The sequence below is a fragment of the Polyodon spathula genome, chromosome 15 (assembly GCF_017654505.1).
Source record: "Polyodon spathula isolate WHYD16114869_AA chromosome 15, ASM1765450v1, whole genome shotgun sequence".
Lineage (NCBI taxonomy): Eukaryota > Metazoa > Chordata > Actinopteri > Acipenseriformes > Polyodontidae > Polyodon > Polyodon spathula.
This window is the reverse complement of record NC_054548.1, coordinates 14,425,967-14,447,122: the sequence shown is the minus strand read 5'-3', so window position 1 is coordinate 14,447,122 and position 21,156 is coordinate 14,425,967. Positions and strand designations below refer to the sequence as shown.

At 36.6% G+C, this 21,156-nt stretch overlaps 1 protein-coding gene across 1 annotated transcript; it reads left to right on the top strand.

Annotated features, from left to right (window-relative positions):
• Positions 1–36: 36 nt before the first annotated feature.
• On the top strand, positions 37–14,417 carry LOC121328027 (angiotensin-converting enzyme 2-like). The gene is made up of 17 exons (XM_041272479.1): positions 37–216; positions 2,129–2,284; positions 3,030–3,123; positions 3,495–3,638; positions 4,100–4,215; positions 5,960–6,065; positions 7,585–7,682; positions 8,073–8,242; positions 9,090–9,316; positions 9,778–9,922; positions 10,188–10,286; positions 10,652–10,774; positions 11,408–11,586; positions 11,976–12,034; positions 12,956–13,056; positions 13,490–13,606; positions 14,219–14,417. The coding sequence occupies exons 1-17, from the start codon at positions 37–39 to the stop codon at positions 14,415–14,417; spliced, it is 2,313 nt and encodes a 770-aa protein (XP_041128413.1).
• The last annotated feature ends 6,739 nt before the right edge of the window (positions 14,418–21,156 follow it).

Below are 21,156 nucleotides of genomic sequence, written 5' to 3'. Positions count from 1 at the left end.
GTCTTAGTCAGAGTTACACGCGGCCGTTGTGGGAGAATGCCTCTCCATCTTGTGTTAATGTTGGCTTTGGCTGCATCAGCTGCGGCCCAGACTGAACAGGATGCTGCAGCCTTCTTGGAAACATTCGACAAAGAGGCTTCAGCTTTGATGTACAGTTATTCATTGGCATCATGGGAGTACAACACAAACATCACAGACGAAAACGCCAATAATCTGGTGAGTGCACTCTGGTTAACACTTGGCTAGTGAATTACTCAACTTTATCCATTGTTTTAATTGTTTTTTTTTTTAGTGATAAAGTATGCTTCATTTGCTGGATTTCAACATTCAAAATGTAGATACAGCTATTTTAATTCCTGAACTGTGGTTGGTTGCCAGTGGCCAGATTCTATTATCCAAACCTTGCTCTGGAAACCATTCTCAATGACAGCTGTACCAATGATTGTCCTTGTTCTCTATAAGTGGGTTTATTTGGGCCTCTGGCAACAGGTAGTAAATCATCAATACAGGCCGAGTGAGCGCACCTGGCTCACAGCAGGAAATAAGTCATCTCTGAGGTCAAAAGTCTAGAGCAGAATTGATTTAGAGAACCATCTATAATGTTGAACTCAACTGAAATCTGTTTCCCCAAACCTTTAATCTGTCTCAGACAGCGGTTCATAAGGGAAACCAAAACTGGACCTTGAGACCACACATTTTCAATAGAAACAATCCTGTTAGTGGCCCGCATTTACCAAAGCAGAATAAGCCTACTACACCAATATATGTGGTAAAGTTGCCAAATGGAGAAAGGAAAAATCTTTAATATGAGATTTAAAATAACACAGCAATGATTAAATTTCATACAGTACTTTCCTTTAAAAATTATGAACAGACTTGAATTAAATATGTGCATTTGTTTGTTTATATATTTGAAATTTGATTTAAGATTTGTACTAAGAAAAACACATTTTGTTATGCTGTCCATTTTTCTTTACCTTTTTCTGAGTTTTGAATTTATAAGCAAAGCAAACCAAATTGAGTGCCGTTGTTTCTGTAGCAGTATGGCGTGTTAAAGGCACAAAGGTGACTGAGATAAGTGAAGCCAGCACATTCTTTAAAATTATAACCGGAACAGCTGAGAAATTTTGCCAATAATTAAACAAAAAACTATTTTAATGATTGTAATAAAAAGGGAAAATGAAAGTCATGCCAAGATGAATGTAAGAAACATAGTTAAAAAGGTGTGCTATATAACATTCAAAATAATAGCGATTATTAGATATTAAATACTAAATATTGGTGAACCTTCAGACAAAATACATTACTGTACCTATACATATTATCGGTACAGTATAGTATGTATATTAGCAACATCAAAAGAGTAAACAGCCAACTTCAGAACACATATATAAGGGCTAGGCACAAAATTAAACGGCATTTATGTACTGTATGCTTAGGCTGTAGAAAATCCTAATTAAAATATGTAAAGTTCTGCCGTATCCTAGAGCAGATTATTAAAAACTTTATTTCCACTACGATAGACAGCCAGGACATCACTGATTACAGTTCTAATGGTTTATCCATCTTCTGTATAAAATATTTCATTATGACCTGTATTATGTTTATGTTGGTGTAATATTTCAGTACAAAACGCCCAATGCGAATTGTGCCTCAACACTGTAATCTAGTCACTGATCAGAAAGGCTGAAGATCAACTGGAAAGCTGCTCTGGACCAGTTTAATACAAAATATTTATTCAGTAACAGAATCAATGGTATACAAAACGGACTGTATTCTATTGGGAAGATTCTTTAACCCCATGCAAATTCTTTGATTTACTGTACAATAAAAGGTCTGCTGTCTAGGCTGAAACCTTCTGAGAAGACATGCTTTTCATATATCTATGAACTTTGCATCAATTAAATTGTTTTCCTGTTTAGAACAGGTACTGTTTTTTAACCATACAAATTAAAGTTCATTTTCTACGACAATTAGGAATTGGGAGTTGAAGAATGTCTGACAATTTGATAGACCTCATCTCCAACATCTTTTATAAAAAAAAAAGTTTTCACAAATCCTACTGTATTTTTACATAATGAATCATTTCTCGTTGTCTTCAACTTAATGTTTTGCTTTTCCTAAACAGAATGTAATGGGCGCCAGGTGGTCTGAGTTCTACAAACAAGCATCAGAAAGCGCTTCCCGTTTTTCTCCTGATAAAATTCAAAACCACACTATTAAACTCCAGTTGCAGCTTCTTCAAGAAGGTTCCACTCTCTTGCCTAAGGAAAAACAAGATCATGTATGTTTTTTTTTTTTTTTTACTGTACTCTACAGTTACTGAAAATCTTATTTTTTTTTAATACAGTGAGCCATGCAGTAAACCTTATAATACCACATACTTGCATATTAGAGTCCCCATAATCTACCCTATATGGAAATTACAGTTTCTCTCGGACAGTCAACCCCTTTGTTACAGTTGTTTCGGTTTTTCGTTTGCTGACTCAATGAACATTTTGCACAATCAGTATAACAAACTTATGAAATGCATTCATTGCATTCATACTTGGTTTCTCTCGCTACAAACTAATAATTAGTTATTTTAATGAACCATATTCGATTTATAAGACAATAAAAGCATGATTGCAAGGCATTAAAAATGTACATACTAATGCCCTTGTTTCTTATAGTACAATAAAAAGGGGTAGGGCAATAATATGATTTGCTACATGTGGAAATTATTTATTACACCATTATTGGCTCTTTTTTGTGCAATGACAAAAGCAAGAATTAAGATTATTTTAATTGTATAAAACTAGAAAGATACATTAGTTTGAAAACTCCTACATACAAATATTGTGTTTCTTGCTATATAAAAAAAGGCCTTTTTCCTGCAGGAGCCTAATGCATGTAATGGTGTGCATGTGTTCATTTTTAAACTAGGCTTCTGAACAGCAGTGTTTACATACAGAAGGTAATAAACACATGCTCTAAACAGTGTTTTAATGCTCATTTGGGTTTACAACTCTGTTATCGGTTAAATGCAGCTAAATCGAGTCATGAGTGAGATGAGCACAATTTACAGCACTGGAACTGTATGTCAACCAGATGACCCCTTCAACTGTTTAACACTGGAACCAGGTAATACTATCTTCATTGTATTTTCCAAGAGTTGAAAAGAGTTTTTTCACTGAATGAAATAACCTGCTATAATGTATTATGACACACCGGCAGTCTTGAAAGCTTCATTTCGTCAGTTCTTCGAAGCTAAACAATGTTGGGCACAGTTAGTACAGGTACTTGGATGAGAACTGTTAGGAGAGGATCTGTGAACACAATGCTCATTAGGGATCCCATTGCTTCTTTCAGTCATGACAAATAAAAAATGAACTACAATTTCCCCAAGCCTTTATCACAGGAGTCTCCGTTCTCAGCTGGTCCAATCTTGTTACATTAATGATTTGTTAGATTGCTATTATATTATAATGTAATCTCAAACTGCATCCTTCTAGGACTGGAGAAGATTATGGCCGAAAGCAACGACTACTACAAGCGTCTGCATGTCTGGGAAGGCTGGAGGGTTGAAGTTGGCAAAAGGATGAGACCGCTGTATGAAGACTATGTTGACCTGAAAAATGAGGCTGCAAGAATGAATAGTAATTCTAAAAAATAAAAATAAAAATAAAAACTATTTTGAAATCGTGCATACTGTTAATGCTTTACCTTAGCGGGTTCCAGGGGCTGTAATGGTCACCAAATTTGATTTATAGCGCTGCTGAGCATCTGAGAATTGTGTGTTCTTACAATTAACCCATAGTACAATAAGCAGTGGATCCAATACACTGTGCGTTGCTTTTTAATAGTCGTGAGCTTGATACAGCAAGAGCTTGACTGATAATTATCTAATGAAAATGATACCAGGAATCACCAGTTTGTATAGATGCATACTTCTACATTTGCATACTTGCATTTATGCATATACTAAACAAAATGTATTTAACAACAACAACAAAATGTAATAACAAAGAATAATAATAGAATTGGCAAGCAAAATGAAAAATAAATAGCATTGGTATTTAGTACGATACTGTAACTATGTTTTTGTTTTGCAATAAAGACTATAAAGACTATGGTGATTACTGGAGAGGAAACTACGAAACCCTAGACATGGATTTTCCATATGCCTACACCCGAGATCAGCTTATGCAAGATGTTCGAGATTTATATAAGGAGGTAAGATAAGTGTTCTGGTTTTCTGTTATTCTATTATCTGGTGCTGTTATTAAAACCTAGTTTCACAGTAGCAAAACAAAATAAAAGTTTTAACTGGACTGGCTGTGCTGCTTAGAGCAGACTCTAAACTTTGTATATTATTAGAAGTTGCCAGCTGCTGTTAATCAATTTGTCCCCTGAAAAAGCCTTCAAGAACATTGACAGCTCCAGGAGTATATATAGATGATCTGAACACATCACAATACTTCTATGCAAAACAGGGTGCTTCTCAGGATGGTCCTGGATCGTAACAGATGTATATGTCAAATGCTTCTGGAATTTGTTTTAATGACATGTTTCCCTTTCTCTAAACTTAAGTTCATGGGGCAGGAGCCCGGGCTATTAGAATAGCTTGTTAGATCGTAGATTGGGTTGGTAGAGCAGAGACCTCTAGAGAAAACATATCAAAGGGTTGTCTTGCTCAATCAGGAGTGGCGTGGCCTCCTTGAGGATGCAATATGTAGCGGAATGCAAACCTGAATCCCTCAAGGATGGAATAGGTAGCAGATGCAAACCTGAAAATAAAAGGACAGAAGAGTAGTTACCCTAGCTTTTGGAGAGCTGCTTGCAGGGAATCAGAAAAGGTAGAAAGTAGAAAGGTTAGTTAGGACATTGCATAGCAGGCTGTCCCGAGCGGATAACAGGAAGAAAAAACTTAGCCTCTGTTTTCGAGGTAAAGAATAACACATGAGCTGCAAAAGCATAAGTGTGTCCAGGGGTCCCCACTGACTCATACGATGAGAACCACCTTATCCGAAAGCAGAGGTGACGTTGCCTGACCTGAGGTCGGGGCAGTGAGATCACTTTCCCCCCCAGCGGGGACTGATGACAGAGGCACATGGTACAAAAGGAGGAGGGGAGGAGGAAAAAGCAAAACACTTGACAAGGGAGATAGGTATGACCAAGCTTTAAATATTAAGTAGATGAAGATCGTCAGGAACCGAAAATTAAAAGAGCTCTAGCTCCCGCCCCCGAACCTCACATAAGGTTAACATTGAAATAAAATAGAAATATTTCAGTTTCTTTATCTTTGATCATAATCAATGAAACACTATCTAAACTATCAAACAATAATAATATTCAACTGGTTTATGATCAAGGAATTATTAATAAAACACAAAATATATAAATTAGTAAATACATCTTGAATGCTTCTCTCTTAATAAATACATCTTGGATGCTTCCCTCTGCACCGTTTGGAGTAATAATGCAACATAAAAGCTTAAAGGTTTGAGCCTTAGTGATGTTGAGTTTGTGTATTATGAGTGTGCAATTATATAAAATAGAATAAAATCCAGTATTGAAATCCATACTGTATCTCTCACTCCAGAACTCCTTTCTACATGTGCGTATAGTTCTGACCACTTACAAATACCTTTTTGGGCCCAATTTTAAAGCTGGATGCAAAGGTGTCTTGCACCCAGTTTAGGACTGTGAGCCACAATTCCGATACGATGCATATCACTGGTCTCTGTTTTTGAAGAGAGTCTTAATAGAATAAAGCCTATAGAAACCACACTATTTGTTATATTGAATTTTTATATAGCTTTAAAAAAAGTGACATTTTGGTTAATTCTGGTTTTGATTTGCATGACTGAAAGTGGCTTCAAGGATTCTTACAGCTGTGAACACATAGGTGTTGGCAAGGTGGCAGCTATGTTTTATATGTTTCAAATCATTTTTTACATACAAATGTCAATTTCAGACACTGCCTCTGTATCAACAACTACACGCCTATGTCAGGGCAAAGTTGCACGACACCTACCCCGGGCATATCAGTCATACTGGAGGCCTTCCTGCTCATTTACTTGGTAAGAGGGTGAAAAAATATGGGAGTTTTTACAGTACATATTCTAATATGCTATAAATAGATAGCATATTAGAACTGGCTTACTGACAACTGTATACCACACACTTGTTTAGAATGTGAACAGCTGAGTCTTTAATTACTTCTCTTGTACATTTTTTTTAAATTTCCCTTTCAGATATATATATATATATATATAATATATATATATATATATGAACAAATCCTCGCACTGTTCGTTGCCCCTTTAAATTAGAAACAGGACACCAGAAATTGATTTTTAAAGCGCTTACGCGCACTTTTAATAAACACAAATGAAAATAAACAAACAGAAACAAAAACCTAACTCCGTTTTGGAGCTCTAACTTTACACCACCAGGTCCCTGACTAACCCACAGGACGGCTAAGCCGTTTACCTGACACACACCAAAAACTTACACACGTTTCACACAATACCTTTCTCTGAAATGACTGCAGGCAGACAGGCAGGCAGGCAGGCAGGCAGGCAGACAGGCAGGCAGGCAGACAGACAGACAGACAGACAGACAACACACAGACACACACACACACACACACACACACACACACACACACACACACACACACACACACACACACACACACACACACACACACACAACACACACCACACACACACACACACACACACACACACACACACACACACACACACACACACAGAGTCAGGCGCTTCACTAAGCAGCCTTGAGCAGACTGGCTGCCTCTCTTAAATACCCTGCACCTGGCTCCAATTTACAATTAGCACCAGGTGCAGGGGATTAACTAAACAATAAAACAATTAAACAATTAAGACACATTGCATTCTCACATGTTTTAGCAGGGAAGGATTTTCACCCCCTCCCTGCTATCTCACTATATATATATATATATATATATATATATATATATATAGTACATAGTTGAGTTTTTTTTTTTTTTTTTTTTTTTACAAAAACAATAAAATATTATTATTAAATTATTACAACAAACACACAACAAAGGGGTGTACAATAAGATATGTGTTATTTTGTGAGGCATGAGACTATAACCAAGATTACAGCTTTTTCTGTGCTTATAAAATAACTCTATACTGTAATTTAAAATAATATTTTTCATAGCTTAAAACAGCACTACTGCTTGCAAATGACAGTGTTAAAAAAAGTTTTAAAGAAAGCTTTATGTCCCGATGATACATTTGATCTATTGCAATAAGGACATCCTTTTGAGCAGAGAAAGGAAACGGTTTTCAGTAGATGACTTTATAAGATGAGCAGAAGAACTGTATTTTATTTATTGATCTGTTTATAGGAAACAAGTACCTAGAACATATTTGAAACCTACATTATTATGAGTATTATTCAAGCAAGAGTAGAAGGTAGATGTAATCAGAGGCAGGTGGGGGATGGCTAACAGGCTTGGGGCTTTAACTAATGACCATATTACAATGAAGCTATGCATAATGATTGTATTTACCCTGGAGTTTCTGTGTTTTTTTTGTTCAGGTGACATGTGGGGGAGATTTTGGACAAATATGTATGCTTTTGCAGTACCGTATAAAAACAAACCAGACATTGATGTGACCTCTGCAATGATCAGTCAGGTAAGCATTTGTTCATTTTATAATCAAGGCCAGTAAACAATGAACACCTAACTTACAGACAGTCCAAGCGAAGAATGGGATGCATTTTCTTCTCTAATTATTATTTTTATTTATGTTTTATTGGAAATAAATCTAAACTATGCCATATTTTACCTAACTTATGCTTTGCTATCTTTGCTTACACTGTATCATACTTTCATTATGCTTACAATACAAGTACAGTCTTTATCTTTATAAGATGGGCCGGCGACAAAGATAATGATGAAAAACAAGAAGGCAGGTCTTTTAATATTCACATTTTGCAGGAGAAGCTTGTTCCAAAGCACAACAGCTTTTTCCATTTTTCTGAAAGAGTTCAAGTAAATAATTCTAGTGGTCCTGCTGTTTCAGGGCTGGACTGTTGACAGGATGTTTAAGGAAGCAGAATCTTTCTTCACGTCTGTTGGCCTGTATAAAATGAATGATGAATTCTGGAACAACTCCATGCTTGAGAAGCCTCATGACAGGAAGGTTGTCTGTCACCCAACTGCGTGGGACATGGGAAATGGAAAAGATTTCAGGTACAGGTCAAATAGAACAATCGATTAATCACACCTGTTTGGCAGTGATAGGAAATTGTATTGAAAGACAATTCCAAGTAATAAAAAATAGTAACATGCTACTGCAAATGTTTCATAATGCCAGTAAATGTCTGATGTACACATATTTACTTACATGTAATTAGACAGTTTGAAAATATTTGCTTATATGTAATTGGAAGTTAACCAAAGGGAGTCATTTAAAATATTAACTTTGTTTTTAATGGCTGCTTTTTGGTATACTGTAAGCTTTCAGTGTTATTTTATTAAGTTAGCTAAAGAGAAATGTAATTTATTGAGTGCTATTTTATTTTTAAAAAACGTTTGAAAAAAATACGTTGAATAAAAAAAAAAAAAAAAGATAAACTTACTTGCAACTAAGATGATAAGATGATACTGCCCTTTTGGGGGGTGGGTGGCCTTGGAATGGCCAATGTGTGTTGCACAAGGGGGGGAGATGTATTGCATGTAGCAGGACAGGGGGCAGGACAATTTAATTGTTTTACTGTTTTGTTTAATTATTAATTATCACCTGCACTTGGCAATTATTGAAAATTAGAGCCAGGTGCAGGTGTAAAAGGGAAGCAGTCAGTCTGTTCTAGGTTACTGCTGTTGAGTGACTCAGTGATGTATGCCTGTATGCTCTGTACAGCGAAGAAAGCTGGGCTTAGACAGTACTTGCATGGGGAGGCAGAGCCTGGAACCAAGTTGCATCATAGTTTATCTGTCTTTCTTAAATATCTTCACGCTATCACTATAAATACATGTATCATTTATGAGCTTTTAAAAGACACTGCATATCTTAAACACTTTTTTTATGTGTGTGCAGGATAAAGATGTGCACTGAGGTGAATATGGGCCACTTGTTAACAGTTCACCATGAGATGGGACACATTGAGTATGACATGGCTTATGCCAATCAGACCTACTTGCTGAGAAATGGTGCCAATGAAGGATTCCATGAGGCAGTGGGGGAGATCATGTCTCTGTCAGCAGCCACCCCCAAACACTTGCAAGCTCTGGGCCTTTTACCTCCAAGCTTTGAGCAAGACCATGGTAAGGACCTGTATAGGATTCACTTTTACTGTGTAAAAAAGTATTTGAAATGAATAAAGCAATGCTGATGCTATTTTTAACTACCAAGCTTTTTCAGGGATGCTCCCCCAGAACCAGGTGTTTTGGCGTACATTATGGGATACTTTCTGAAGTACATTATAAACTACTTCAGAAACTACTTTTTTCAACACTATAGTAGCATTTTTATATATATATATTTTTAAACTTTCAGTTTTTTTTTATATTTATTCCGCTTAGTTTTTTCAAATATATTATGCCTTATCATTACAGCACAGGCAAATAGAGTCCATTTAGTTTGTTCTACACAGAGGTTGATCTAAAAACTTCCACTTTTTAAATAGTTAAAAGACCCCATTTAATTATCTCCTAAATTAACTTGTGGAAGCATTCAGCATCATAATTCTGCCTTCACCCTCACAACCACGATCCTTTCTGTCCAGAGACTAGCATTAACTTCCTGCTCAAGCAAGCCCTGACCATCGTTGGCACACTGCCCTTTACTTACATGCTGGAGGAGTGGAGATGGCAGGTCTTCCAAGGAACCATCCCCAAGAATCAGTGGATGCAAAAGTGGTGGGAAATGAAGTAAGTTGTCTGCTTCTTCACCAGTGCTCAATATAGTATTCTACAATTTTGTTTTCTCCAGTACGTAATTCCTCTAGAAGATGAAAAGATGCACAACACTTGCACTGATTAGTGTCTTAATCAGTGTTTCTTTTCAATCTACTAATTAGTGTTTTTAAGTTATGGATACATTGCTTATCAATAGCAGGATGCTTTCCTCTGGTTCCATACTTCTGAAACTCCCTGAACTTCAAGCCTAATATACACATCAACAATGTATTTTCAGGAGAAATCTGATTGGTGTGGTGGAACCACTACCCCACGATGAAACCTATTGTGATCCGGCTGCCTTGTTCCATGTATCTAGTGACTACTCCTTTATTAGGTAAGGCTGATCACAGTGTCCAAATTCACTTAAACGACAAAGGAAGGCATGAAGTCATAACATGCTTGAAGAAAGTAGAAAATAAAGATAGACAATAGACTTCAATAAAGATGAAGTCTTTGACTTAGTAAATATTTGGGAGACACTGTTGCCTGGGTGACTTTAGTTCAAATACGAAAGCTCACATGATACACACTTCACATCTTGTTTTAAGTCAAATAAAATTCAAGCAAAAAATCAGTATCTTACTGCAGTAATGCATCATCCACAAATGAACACTGTCCCCAGATTTGGTCCACTGGACCTGCAAAGCTATCCCTGACAATGAAATATAGTTCTTCCTGAAACCTTTGATCTGTTTGCAGGTACTTCACAAGGACAATTTATCAGTTCCAGTTCCAGAAAGCACTGTGCGAGGCTGCAGGCCATAGTGGGCCTCTTTACAAATGTGACATCACCAACTCTACGGCCGCTGGTAACAGGCTAAAGTAAATGAATAGTTTCTCTTCCCATTACATAATTAGGGGCCTGTAATTGTTATAATCCACAGCTAAAGTGTTTTGTGCCGTTTTTCCTGAAAGGGGTTATTAGAGGGACACTAGGTTTTCCTTAACGATTTAACAATATAAAATTATTAAAATATATTCTCAGAACTAAATAACTGTTTTTTTGCTTTGGCTAAATTGATTCCTCTATGATTATTACAAGGTTGATAGCTGGGAAGATTTTTTGCATTGCACAGCCTTCTCTACACAACACGCAATATGTTACAATGGTAATGTCCTTGACCTCTCTTCCTAACAATCACCCACAAGGAGTTTTTTTCAGAAGCATGTTCTGACAGTTAGCTAAGCTAAAACAACAACTGAGAATTGTAAAAAAAAAAACCACAACGTAAAATGTAATCACACTCCAAAGGCGTGAGAGAACAAACAGGCTTTCAGCCATCACTTACACTTTGCCAGGGAATCAGCATTTCTGATGATCCCTGGGAAAGCATTCCAGAGAGGCAGAGTATAGTGTGAAGTGCAGCGACCTCCTAGTGTGACATACCTGATATAGAGTATCCCTTTAGAAAGAAAGAAAAGACAACATTTTACATAGTCACCTTTTTCCTCTAGGGCCATGCTTCAGTTAGGAAAATCTGAATCGTGGACAAAAGCTCTACAAAGTATAACAAACGAGACTAGAATGAATGCTCAGCCTCTGCTGGATTACTTCAGTGAACTGCACGAATGGCTGAAAAATGAGAACACTATTCATAACAGAAAGATTGGTTGGGACTCAAAGTGGGATCCGTGTAAGTACATTGTATGTTATTATGCAACACGTTGTAATGTGTTTACTGTATCTGTACAAAGCAGTTTGACTGTAGCTGGTCCCCAACTGGATGTTAGTTTTCCTGGCTGGTCAGATTAGAAATATGGCCTGGGTTTCTGAGACCAGTTGAGCCGTAGCATTGGAAAAGTCCATTTAGAGGGCACATGGTGAGAATATAGGAGAGTTGGGTTCATATGCATAGAAGATATAAATACACTTGTTATTTTGGCCAAAGGCCTCCATTGACCAGAAATTATTGATAATAAATTGTGTTTTTGTTTGTGCGGAACAGGTTATTCTTAATTAAAGAGCTTGGCTAAAGGTTTCTCAGTTGTATCCTGACCCATTTCTTACTTTGTTTTCTTTCAGATTCAGAGGGTGCTTTAAAAGTGAGGATCAGTCTGATCACAGCACTGGGAGATGATGCAGTAAGTTGCTATAAACATTCCAGTGTAACTGAATGTAATAAAAGTATTAGTATAATTAAAAATGTATTAAAATCATGTATAGAAAAGCCATAGATGATCTCACAATGAAATCCATTGCAATACAATTATATTTCAATTGAATTTCCTTATAAGTGAAAGTATGTTTTTAATGCTTAATGCATTAATATCCAACACAACATACAATACAAATAATTGAATGGCTGACTGTAAAGAGTTCCTTGATGGAGTCAAGGGGTGCAGAATGGTCAATTATCTAACCAGCATAAACCAGAGGAATGTGTTTTTATTGTAGGTTTTATTTAAACTGGTCCATCCACATTCTAAAGACCTGTAAACATAATACTTTTTCTAGTGTAATACTGAAATTCCCCTTAAACAAATCAAAGAAAGATTTCAGAGAAATAACTAAATGACACACAAAGAACACATTACAAATCCTGAGATTTTTTTGGTTTCTGCTTTTATTTGTATTTTTTTCTTATTCACAACTCACTGTGAAGCTGTTAAGTACAACACTATGCAGCAGACTTTGCTTCCTAGTTAAAGAGAGTAGTGCATTACTTATTCACAGCAAGGTCCAAAGTGCTACTGATTGGTCTTAGCAAGACAGTAAAAGAACAAGAAATCCACACAGTTCAAGGTTGCTTGTTCGATAAAAGTACCCTACATTAGTGCACTACCTACTGTATCCAACTTGATGAGAAAACAGAAATTGTAATTTGCTGTAACAGTGGTGCAAAATCATTAAGTATGTTCTCCTGACACATTGCTTTCAAATCCTCACCTACTTACATGATTGCTGTATTGCTGCATAAGGACGGCCTCTGAAGAGTGACAATATAAAATCAAGCCAAACAAAACCCTAACCCTAACTCACATATGTGATGTTCTTTTTTCTAGTACAAGTGGGATGAAAATGAAGTGTTTTACTTCAGATCAGCAGTAGCCTATGCCATGAGGAAGTATTTTAAAGAAGAGAAGAGTCAAACAGTTAACTTTGGGTGAGTAATCTTTTTGATTAATTCCCTGGGATTGCGGTTCGGTGCATTAATGTGAGGGTAGAGGTTGAGGTCAGGATTAGAGAGAACGTTACGTTTAGATGGGAGGTAAATTAGGGTTAGAAATGAGGTTGGGATTAGTTAGGGTTGGAGTTAGGGTTGGATTTAGGGCTGGAGCTTGGGTCAGGGTTAGGGATAGAGGTAATGTTAGGGTTAGAGTTAGGGTTAATTCTAAAGGGAATCTGATAGAGAACAAGACACTCTCCAGTACGTATCAATTCCTTCGATAAACATGTCAAGGCAGTTCTGGATAAAAAAATTTGCTGGGCCGCTATGATAACTAGTTCTACATACCGCATGTACACTTATATCCATTGTGACTGTTGTGGTGTTGTTAGAAAACATCATATTTGTCTTTTCTTGTCTTTTATTCCAGTACGGAAGATGTTATTGTCTATAATGAGAAACCAAGAATCTCCTTCTATTTTATTGTCAGAGAACCGACTAACAATTTAACTATCATCCCAAAAGTGGATGTGGAACGTGCCATACGGTAAGATACGAGTGCACTTGGGTCCTGGAATAATGAGGACAGGGGTTCATTTGGGTGTGGCTCTGACACTGAAGCTAGGGATTAAACAACATGCAATCAATAACCCTTTTTTTTTATCAACGTGTTTTACAGATTTAATGAAGAGCATGTGTTTGGAGCAGTGGTGTCACAAGGGTCCTTTAAGGGATCAGCATGGAATTGATACCCTGCCAGATTTATGGATTTTAAATTATTTTAATACCAAAAACTAATTATTTTAAAACCATCATAAATAGTGATACTGTTGTATATTATACAGAACAAGTTATATATTTATATAGATAACAATTGTTTTATTCTAACATTATCCTACATTTGCCACGAACACCCTTTTTAATTACAAACTTGATTCTACTAAAATATTCCACAGGTATGTCTTTACAGTGAAACTCCAAAACCTCTGCTCTACATTCTTCAACACATCTACTGCACCAGCAGACAACCATACTGTTTGTATCTCCATCCTGTTTTTCCTTCCTGAGCAGCCATTAGCTTATCATGGTATCTTTTAGTATCACAATCACACTTTAAATTAAGTTTTTATAATTTAACCAGTAAAAGTTTTTTTTACAGGTTGTCAAGAGGCCGGCTTAACAGTGCTTTCCTACTTGATGATAAAACCTTGGAGTTTGAGGGTATCCTAGCAACATTAGCCCCACCTCCTGAGCAGCCTGTCACAGTGTGGCTCGTTGTGTTCGGTGTGGTTATGGGGATTGTTGTGCTTGCTGGAGTCTACCTGGTCATCACAGGATACCAAGCTAGGAAGAGGTAAGTATGAGGCTTGCTGTCTTCAGAATTCTATTCCAATGAAATCAAAGATAAAACAGACTTGTGTTGAGGACTTTTAAATTCACTGTTTAGTTTGGGTGCGTGAAAATGTGAACAAAACATATACAAACTGATGGTAATAGAAATTAGATATGATTTACTGCAATTAATTTGTCGTGTATATTTTAATGATTGTATTTTTAAAAATATACATGAAAAAAGAGAGCTGATCTTACAAAAATACTGTTGTGTATTCATGGTAATGATATTGATTTAATTACACAATGAACAAGTATAATTTTTCCTCTCATATAGAAAAGCGAAGGATCAAGAAGAAAAAGAAGCATCACAAAACCCATACGAGGAAGTTGGAATTGAGAACAGTGGTTTTGCCATGGAAGAAAATTATCAAACAAATTTCTAAATAACTTTGAAATGTTTAGAGTGCTGTATAATGGTTATATGGATCATCATCAAAGTATTCATAACTATATGTTTTATTGACTGCCGCAGAATTTAAGATTCTGCTGTTAACTGAATTGGTATTACCTACATTTTCAGATTCAATATTAGGGTGTAGAAAATTTGAAAAATTATTATACAATATAGATGATCATGGTAACTTAAAGCTTTTACTCCAATTTACACGAAGAACAAAGCCTAGATTTTGGGTTTTTTTTTTTTTTTTTTTTGCATCTGTGTTATGCCAGCATGCAATCAAACTTTCTAGGCGCGGTATATATACGTTTAAATTATTGCCGTCTAGAATTTCAGTATATTGTATGTGGACCAGCACAGCTATTCACACATTACCCCTTTTTAACTCTTTTGCTAGTGTGTGTTTGTTGTAAGTATTTTACACATTTATCTATGAATTGATTGCCGTTGCAAGTACTGCACTGTAAAGCTCATTTGTGTGGTTTTTTTTTTTCTGGCTCCCCTAAGCCTGTACATTTATACCACATACTGTACAGTGCAAATATTCCCCAGCGCTGTTACTTGGGTGTTGTCTGCAGCTGGCATTGAGATTGAGCTGAGAGTGATTTAAAATTGACACTGTTCATTTCTATATATTCTGAACCACAACTTTGGAATTTTCTCTGAGAGCACTCACCAAGGAATTGACTAAACAAACCATTTGCAAGTGACTTATAGTGACATAACACAAGACTTTAGACCAGTGCTGATTATAGGCCCAAAACAAAGTAAACCCTCTATAATACAATTAGGGGAAAAGCTGCTGTTGAAATGTATTGGCATCTCTGTAGTGTTCACTCTGAGAAAATAAATAAACACTGCTTGCAATACTACTGTTGTGGTGAGTTTCCTTCCATCATGCCAGAGACACATTCAGAAAGAAAATCATCAGGCATTAGTAGACCACGTATGCTTAAGCTTTAAGCAAAGAGTTTGAAATCTCTCAATCTCTCTCTCTCTCAACGCATGGGAAAACATTTTAATTAGTTTTCACATTCAACATTTTTTTTTATTTTAAGAGTAATAAAAAGTCTACACTGCAATTAAAAAAGGAAGTTTTCTTGCACCCATTTAGTCACATCATTACATAAACACATTAACAAAACCTATTTGCTACGGGATTTCTTTTGGCTATAATATGTATATTGCCTATAGAATAATTGGTCACATCGAGATTTCAGAACACCAGCGGGAAGGCCATATGAACCTGGTATTGATGCAGAGGACTGCAGTTACATGTGGAACAGTGGAGTTAAGCGTTTGCGTTTTTTTTTTTTTTTTTTTTTAAATCAAGAAAAAAAGACTGCTCAGATTTGATTTCCCTGAGTTTCATCCCCACAGTTCCCCTCAAGGGCTCACTTAAAAACCAATTCCTGTACTTTGCAGATTCAAATCGTCGCACGTTATCTGCATTTGCTTTCATGAGGAACACAAATTGCCAGGTGGGGAGGTCGTTTGAGATGTGCCTAAGCCTCTTTATGGCAAGCTTGGAAAAGAAATAACAATGGAACGCACATTAAACTTTGATAAACCTGTAAATACTGTTACTGTTATCCAACACTGTCAATATGTTGTGAAAAGTAGCTTTTTGAATGTCACAATATTTATTCTGGTATCCTTGTGGAATCCGAAAACAAAAGTAATCTTACTTGTTGCTTTTTAAAATTTTGCTAACAGTAGATTTTCCAGACATAGAGAAGCTACTTACATCAACTTTAAGGATCACTTTTTCTTTGTCTTTACCACAGCACAGAAAGCAGTTGCTTTTGGTGAAGTTCAGGACAACTGGTGTTCAAGGAAGGGTTCGTCCACGCAGTCAGACTTATAATGATAAGATGGTCATGTTGGCTGAAACATATGATAAGCACTTTCTTAAAAAAAAAAAATATATATATTATATATATATATATATATATATATATATATATATATATATATATATATTTTTTTTTTTTTAGAGATAAGATAGAGAAGAAATATGTGTGTGTTTTAATAGCTTCCCCATGTTATGTACATCCTTATGCAAGCTCCAGATGGCTTACTAGATGTTTAGACTTTGCCCCCTTTCTCGTATATAAGAACATAAGAACATAAGAACATAAGAAAGTTTACAAACGAGAGGAGGCCATTCGGCCCATCTTGCTCGTTTGGTTGTTAGTAGCTTATTGATCCCAAAATCTCATCAAGCAGCTTCTTGAAGGATCCCAGGGTGTCAGCTTCAACAACATTACTGGGGAGTTGATTCCAGACCCTCACAATTCTCTGTGTAAAAAAGTGTCTCCTATTTTCTGTTCTGAATGCCCCTTTTTCTAAACTCCATTTGTGACCCCTGGTCCTTGTTTCTTTTTTCAGGCTGAAAAAGTCCCTTGGGTCGACACTGTCAATACCTTTTAGAATTTTGAATGCTTGAATTAGGTCGCCACATAGTCTTCTTTGTTCAAGACTGAACAGATTCAATTCTTTTAGCCTGTCTGCATATGACATGCCTTTTAAGCCCGGAATAATTCTGGTCGCTCTTCTTTGCACTCTTTCTAGAGCAGCAATATCTTTTTTATAGCGAGGTGACCAGAACTGAACACAATATTCAAGATGAGGTCTTACTAGTGCATTGTACAGTTTTAACATTACTTCCCTTGATTTAAATTCAACACTTTTCACAATGTATCCGAGCATCTTGTTAGCCTTTTTTATAGCTTCCCCACATTGTCTAGATGAAGACATTTCTGAGTCAACAAAAACTCCTAGGTCTTTTTCATAGATTCCTTCTCCAATTTCAATATCTCCCATATGATATTTATAATGTACATTTTTATTTCCTGCGTGCAGTACCTTACACTTTTCTCTATTAAATGTCATTTGCCATGTGTCTGCCCAGTTCTGAATCTTGTCTAGATCATTTTGAATGACCTTTGCTGCTGCAACAGTGTTTGCCACTCCTCCTACTTTTGTGTTGTCTGCAAATTTAACAAGTTTGCTTACTATACCAGAATCTAAATCATTAATGTAGATTAGGAATAGCAGAGGACCTAATACTGATCCCTGTGGTACACCGCTGGTTACCACACTCAATATACAAATGCTACACTAAACTGTTGGCATAATATCTGTTTTTAGATAAATAAAAAACACATTGTTACCATGTTTTAATGCTTCCTACCATTTTATCCGACTGCTTTCACTGTTTGCAAATATGTACAGAATTACCTCATCATGCACAATCTGAAAGAAGATTTTTTTTTTTTTTTTTTTTTTTTTTAATATCATTAGAATTAGACTGAGGTCACATAATCATTGCATAACATTTCCATAATTAAGATTGTGTGTGTTTATATTTAAGCGACATAGAGCCCGTCGATGCGGGCTCTGCCGTGTGTTAGACGACAGCGACTGGAGTTATGCGTCCCGAGTCTAAAGCGACGGCGCTAACGAAAGTCAAGGTTATCTACCACACGCTGGAGCCCACATCGAGAGAGCTCTATCGCTATTCGAAATTGAGATATTTATTTTCTCTTTAAAAAACTTTAGAACCTGTTTACCTTTAACTTGTGATATTTTGCCTTCCTCTGAGGAAAATAGTCCATAACATAATTAGAATATAAAAACGACATACACGTAGTGAAAACGTTATTATTATAATTATTAGGCTAACATGTATTTATTGGGGTCTTACTCTATATGTAGTATTGGCACAGACTGGAAAAGTTTTGTCTGGAGGATTTTGAGAGAGGGTGTTGCTTGGATCCAGCAGATGACATAATTATGGACCAATCGTGTCTTTCCTGCTGATTTGCTATCCAGTAGCTGCGAATTGAGCCCTCCTTACGGCGTCCTGTCACAGACATGATTTCCCTTGTCTCTAGGCCAGCGTCGGAAAGTATGTTTAAGTAGCTTTTATGTTACCAGATTAAGGGAAAAAGCAGGTATCTGGTCGCGGATTGATTTTAAAATTTAATTTACAGTTAAGCACTTCAACGTTCCAGCGGGCATCATGCAAAATAGAAGCCCGCTAGATCTGGAAGCTGATTGGCTGTTCGCACCCAATCGTTTTCTAATACCATTTTTTTGTTTTATTTGGGGTCCAGTCGTTACAGTTGAAGGATCGTTAAAATGAGCCCTATTATTTTGAACACTTTTATTTTACCTATATGCAATTTTTTTTTCCCCATTTCAGGAGTCTGTACTAAGCTGATTTCACAGACCCCCATTAGCACTAATCTTGGACTACCTAATGCTGCTATTGTAGGTATACTGTAGCTCCAATCAAGTTATAATTAGTTCTACTGAAGGGCTGTGAAACCAGTCAAGTATCTCCTTTAACAAACCTGGAATGGATACTGTTCATCGACCAGTCTGCTCTTCAAGATGGACTGTCAGCACAGCGAATTATGCTTCCATTCATTTCGTTGAACTTTGATTAACAACCTGATTGAGTCAATTTCAAAGCATTAACGGAACGATTTTATTAACAAATTTAGGTTTGAAAATCACTTGCTACTAAAGCTGTCATTACTGTACCGCGAGTAATTATGTTGTAATTTATTTAATTTTGTTTTATTAAAAAAAAACAAAAAAAAAACGTTATCCCAGCAAACACCTACAGTGCAGTAAAAAGCCACTACTGTTACCTCACGTGACCAGGGAATGCCAGTTCTTTTGTAAATCTGACAGGGCCGGATTAACCCATCACTGGGCCCTAGGCAAACATTACACGTGTGCGGGCCCCCTACCCCTGAACACCCACTCACACACATCTATATACATTATAGCCTTTAAAATCAGATCTCATTTTACGTGAATCTGATAGAAAAGTAAACACTAGGGGATGTGCTAAAAACATTTCAGAATAAAACCGGAAAAAATTGAAGCCACGTTAACGACAACGACTTTTCCTGATTAAAAAGGCAGCAGTTCAAACAAGGAGCACCATATGAAGTTGAAAAAGGTGATAAACAGAAGGGTGTTCAAACTGTTTTTCACTAAGGGTAGCCCCACAATAGTCCACGAAAATAAATAGTAAAAACTAAACATGCCTGTACATGGTCGTGTAATCAAATACGTTACAGTTTACTGCACGCAAAATCGCAATAATTGGCATACAAGTAAGTTTTGGTGTTACACAGAGTAAGATGTCTGTATCCTATAGAATTCTGTACCCTTGATGACTCCAAACCGACACAGCTGCATTTTTTTCAAAGATCGCTGGACGTATTTACAAGTAATACAATGAAAATGTGTTTTAAAGCAAAAAAAAAAGTTGTATACGGTTACTTTAACCAAGGGTGTTAACTGGCACGCAAAGAAACTCCATGTGTATCGCTCCCGTTGTTTGCAATTGTGTTCCCTTCCCTCTCTGTATTTCCCGCGTTGTTTCACCAGGTCGCTGTGTTTCCCCTGTGATTGGCCCCGTCCCGCTGTATCAGTGGTGTAGTGCATGGTCTGTGTCTGCACTGTGATTGGTTCCGTGTGGGAGTCACTGTGTGTTCACGTGTTCTGTGCCCTGCCATTGGTCCGAAATGTGCAGTGGAGGACCAATGGGAGGTGTAAGCTCCGACATATTACAATAAAGGGGCGAAGCTAATGTTATAAGAAGGCACTGCGCTGCCAGTTGTTGTTTGTTGTTGTTGTTTGTTGTTTTTGTTTTTGTTTTTGTTTGTTGTTTTTGTTTTTTGATTGCCATGGCTACTCAGTAGCTGACAGGGAGCTGTGGGTGACTCGGGGGGAAAACGGTGCTGAATACAATTTTTGGAACAAGCGTGTCACCCTACTGTTTTCTGGTTGCCCGGCGAAATGCTACAATATATTTTTAACAACACTTAAGAAGGACAATGACAAGAACCATGTGTTACTGGTTTATAAAAACGTTACTTAACGATATAATGATCGTGTTTTCAGTCTGTTAACTTTAAACGTTCAATTACAAGATAAACCTTACAATAGAAGTACATTGACAAACACTTTTGGCCAAAATGTCTGTGCTAATGTTATTAACAGAATTATTATTATTATTTTACTTCGTAAGCACTGTAAACAGTGAATTGAATCATGTGCCAACCTAAGAAAAACTGTTAATTGTTTGCTGAAGAAAGTCTGGGGCATACATAAGCTTAACGTTTGCTTTTATTGTTAATACAACACATGATAAGAGAAAAACAACTGAATTTCACAAAAAGTGGAACAAAACAAATAAATACAAGATGCATACCAGACAGAGCGTGAACACGCATCTTTGAAAACGCGTCCGCGTGCAAAAGTAGCTCACGGAGGAA

What these genes read in the sequence shown, in the direction of transcription:
- LOC121328027 (XM_041272479.1), top strand. Translation starts at nt 37, where the DNA reads ATGCCTCTCCATCTTGTGTTAATGTTGGCTTTGGCTGCATCAGCTGCG. An exon ending in ACGAAAACGCCAATAATCTG is followed by an intron (nt 217 to 2,128) that starts GTGAGTGCACTC and finishes TTTCCTAAACAG; the next exon opens with AATGTAATGGGCGCCAGGTG. An exon ending in CAAAAGTGGTGGGAAATGAA is followed by an intron (nt 9,923 to 10,187) that starts GTAAGTTGTCTG and finishes ATGTATTTTCAG; the next exon opens with GAGAAATCTGATTGGTGTGG.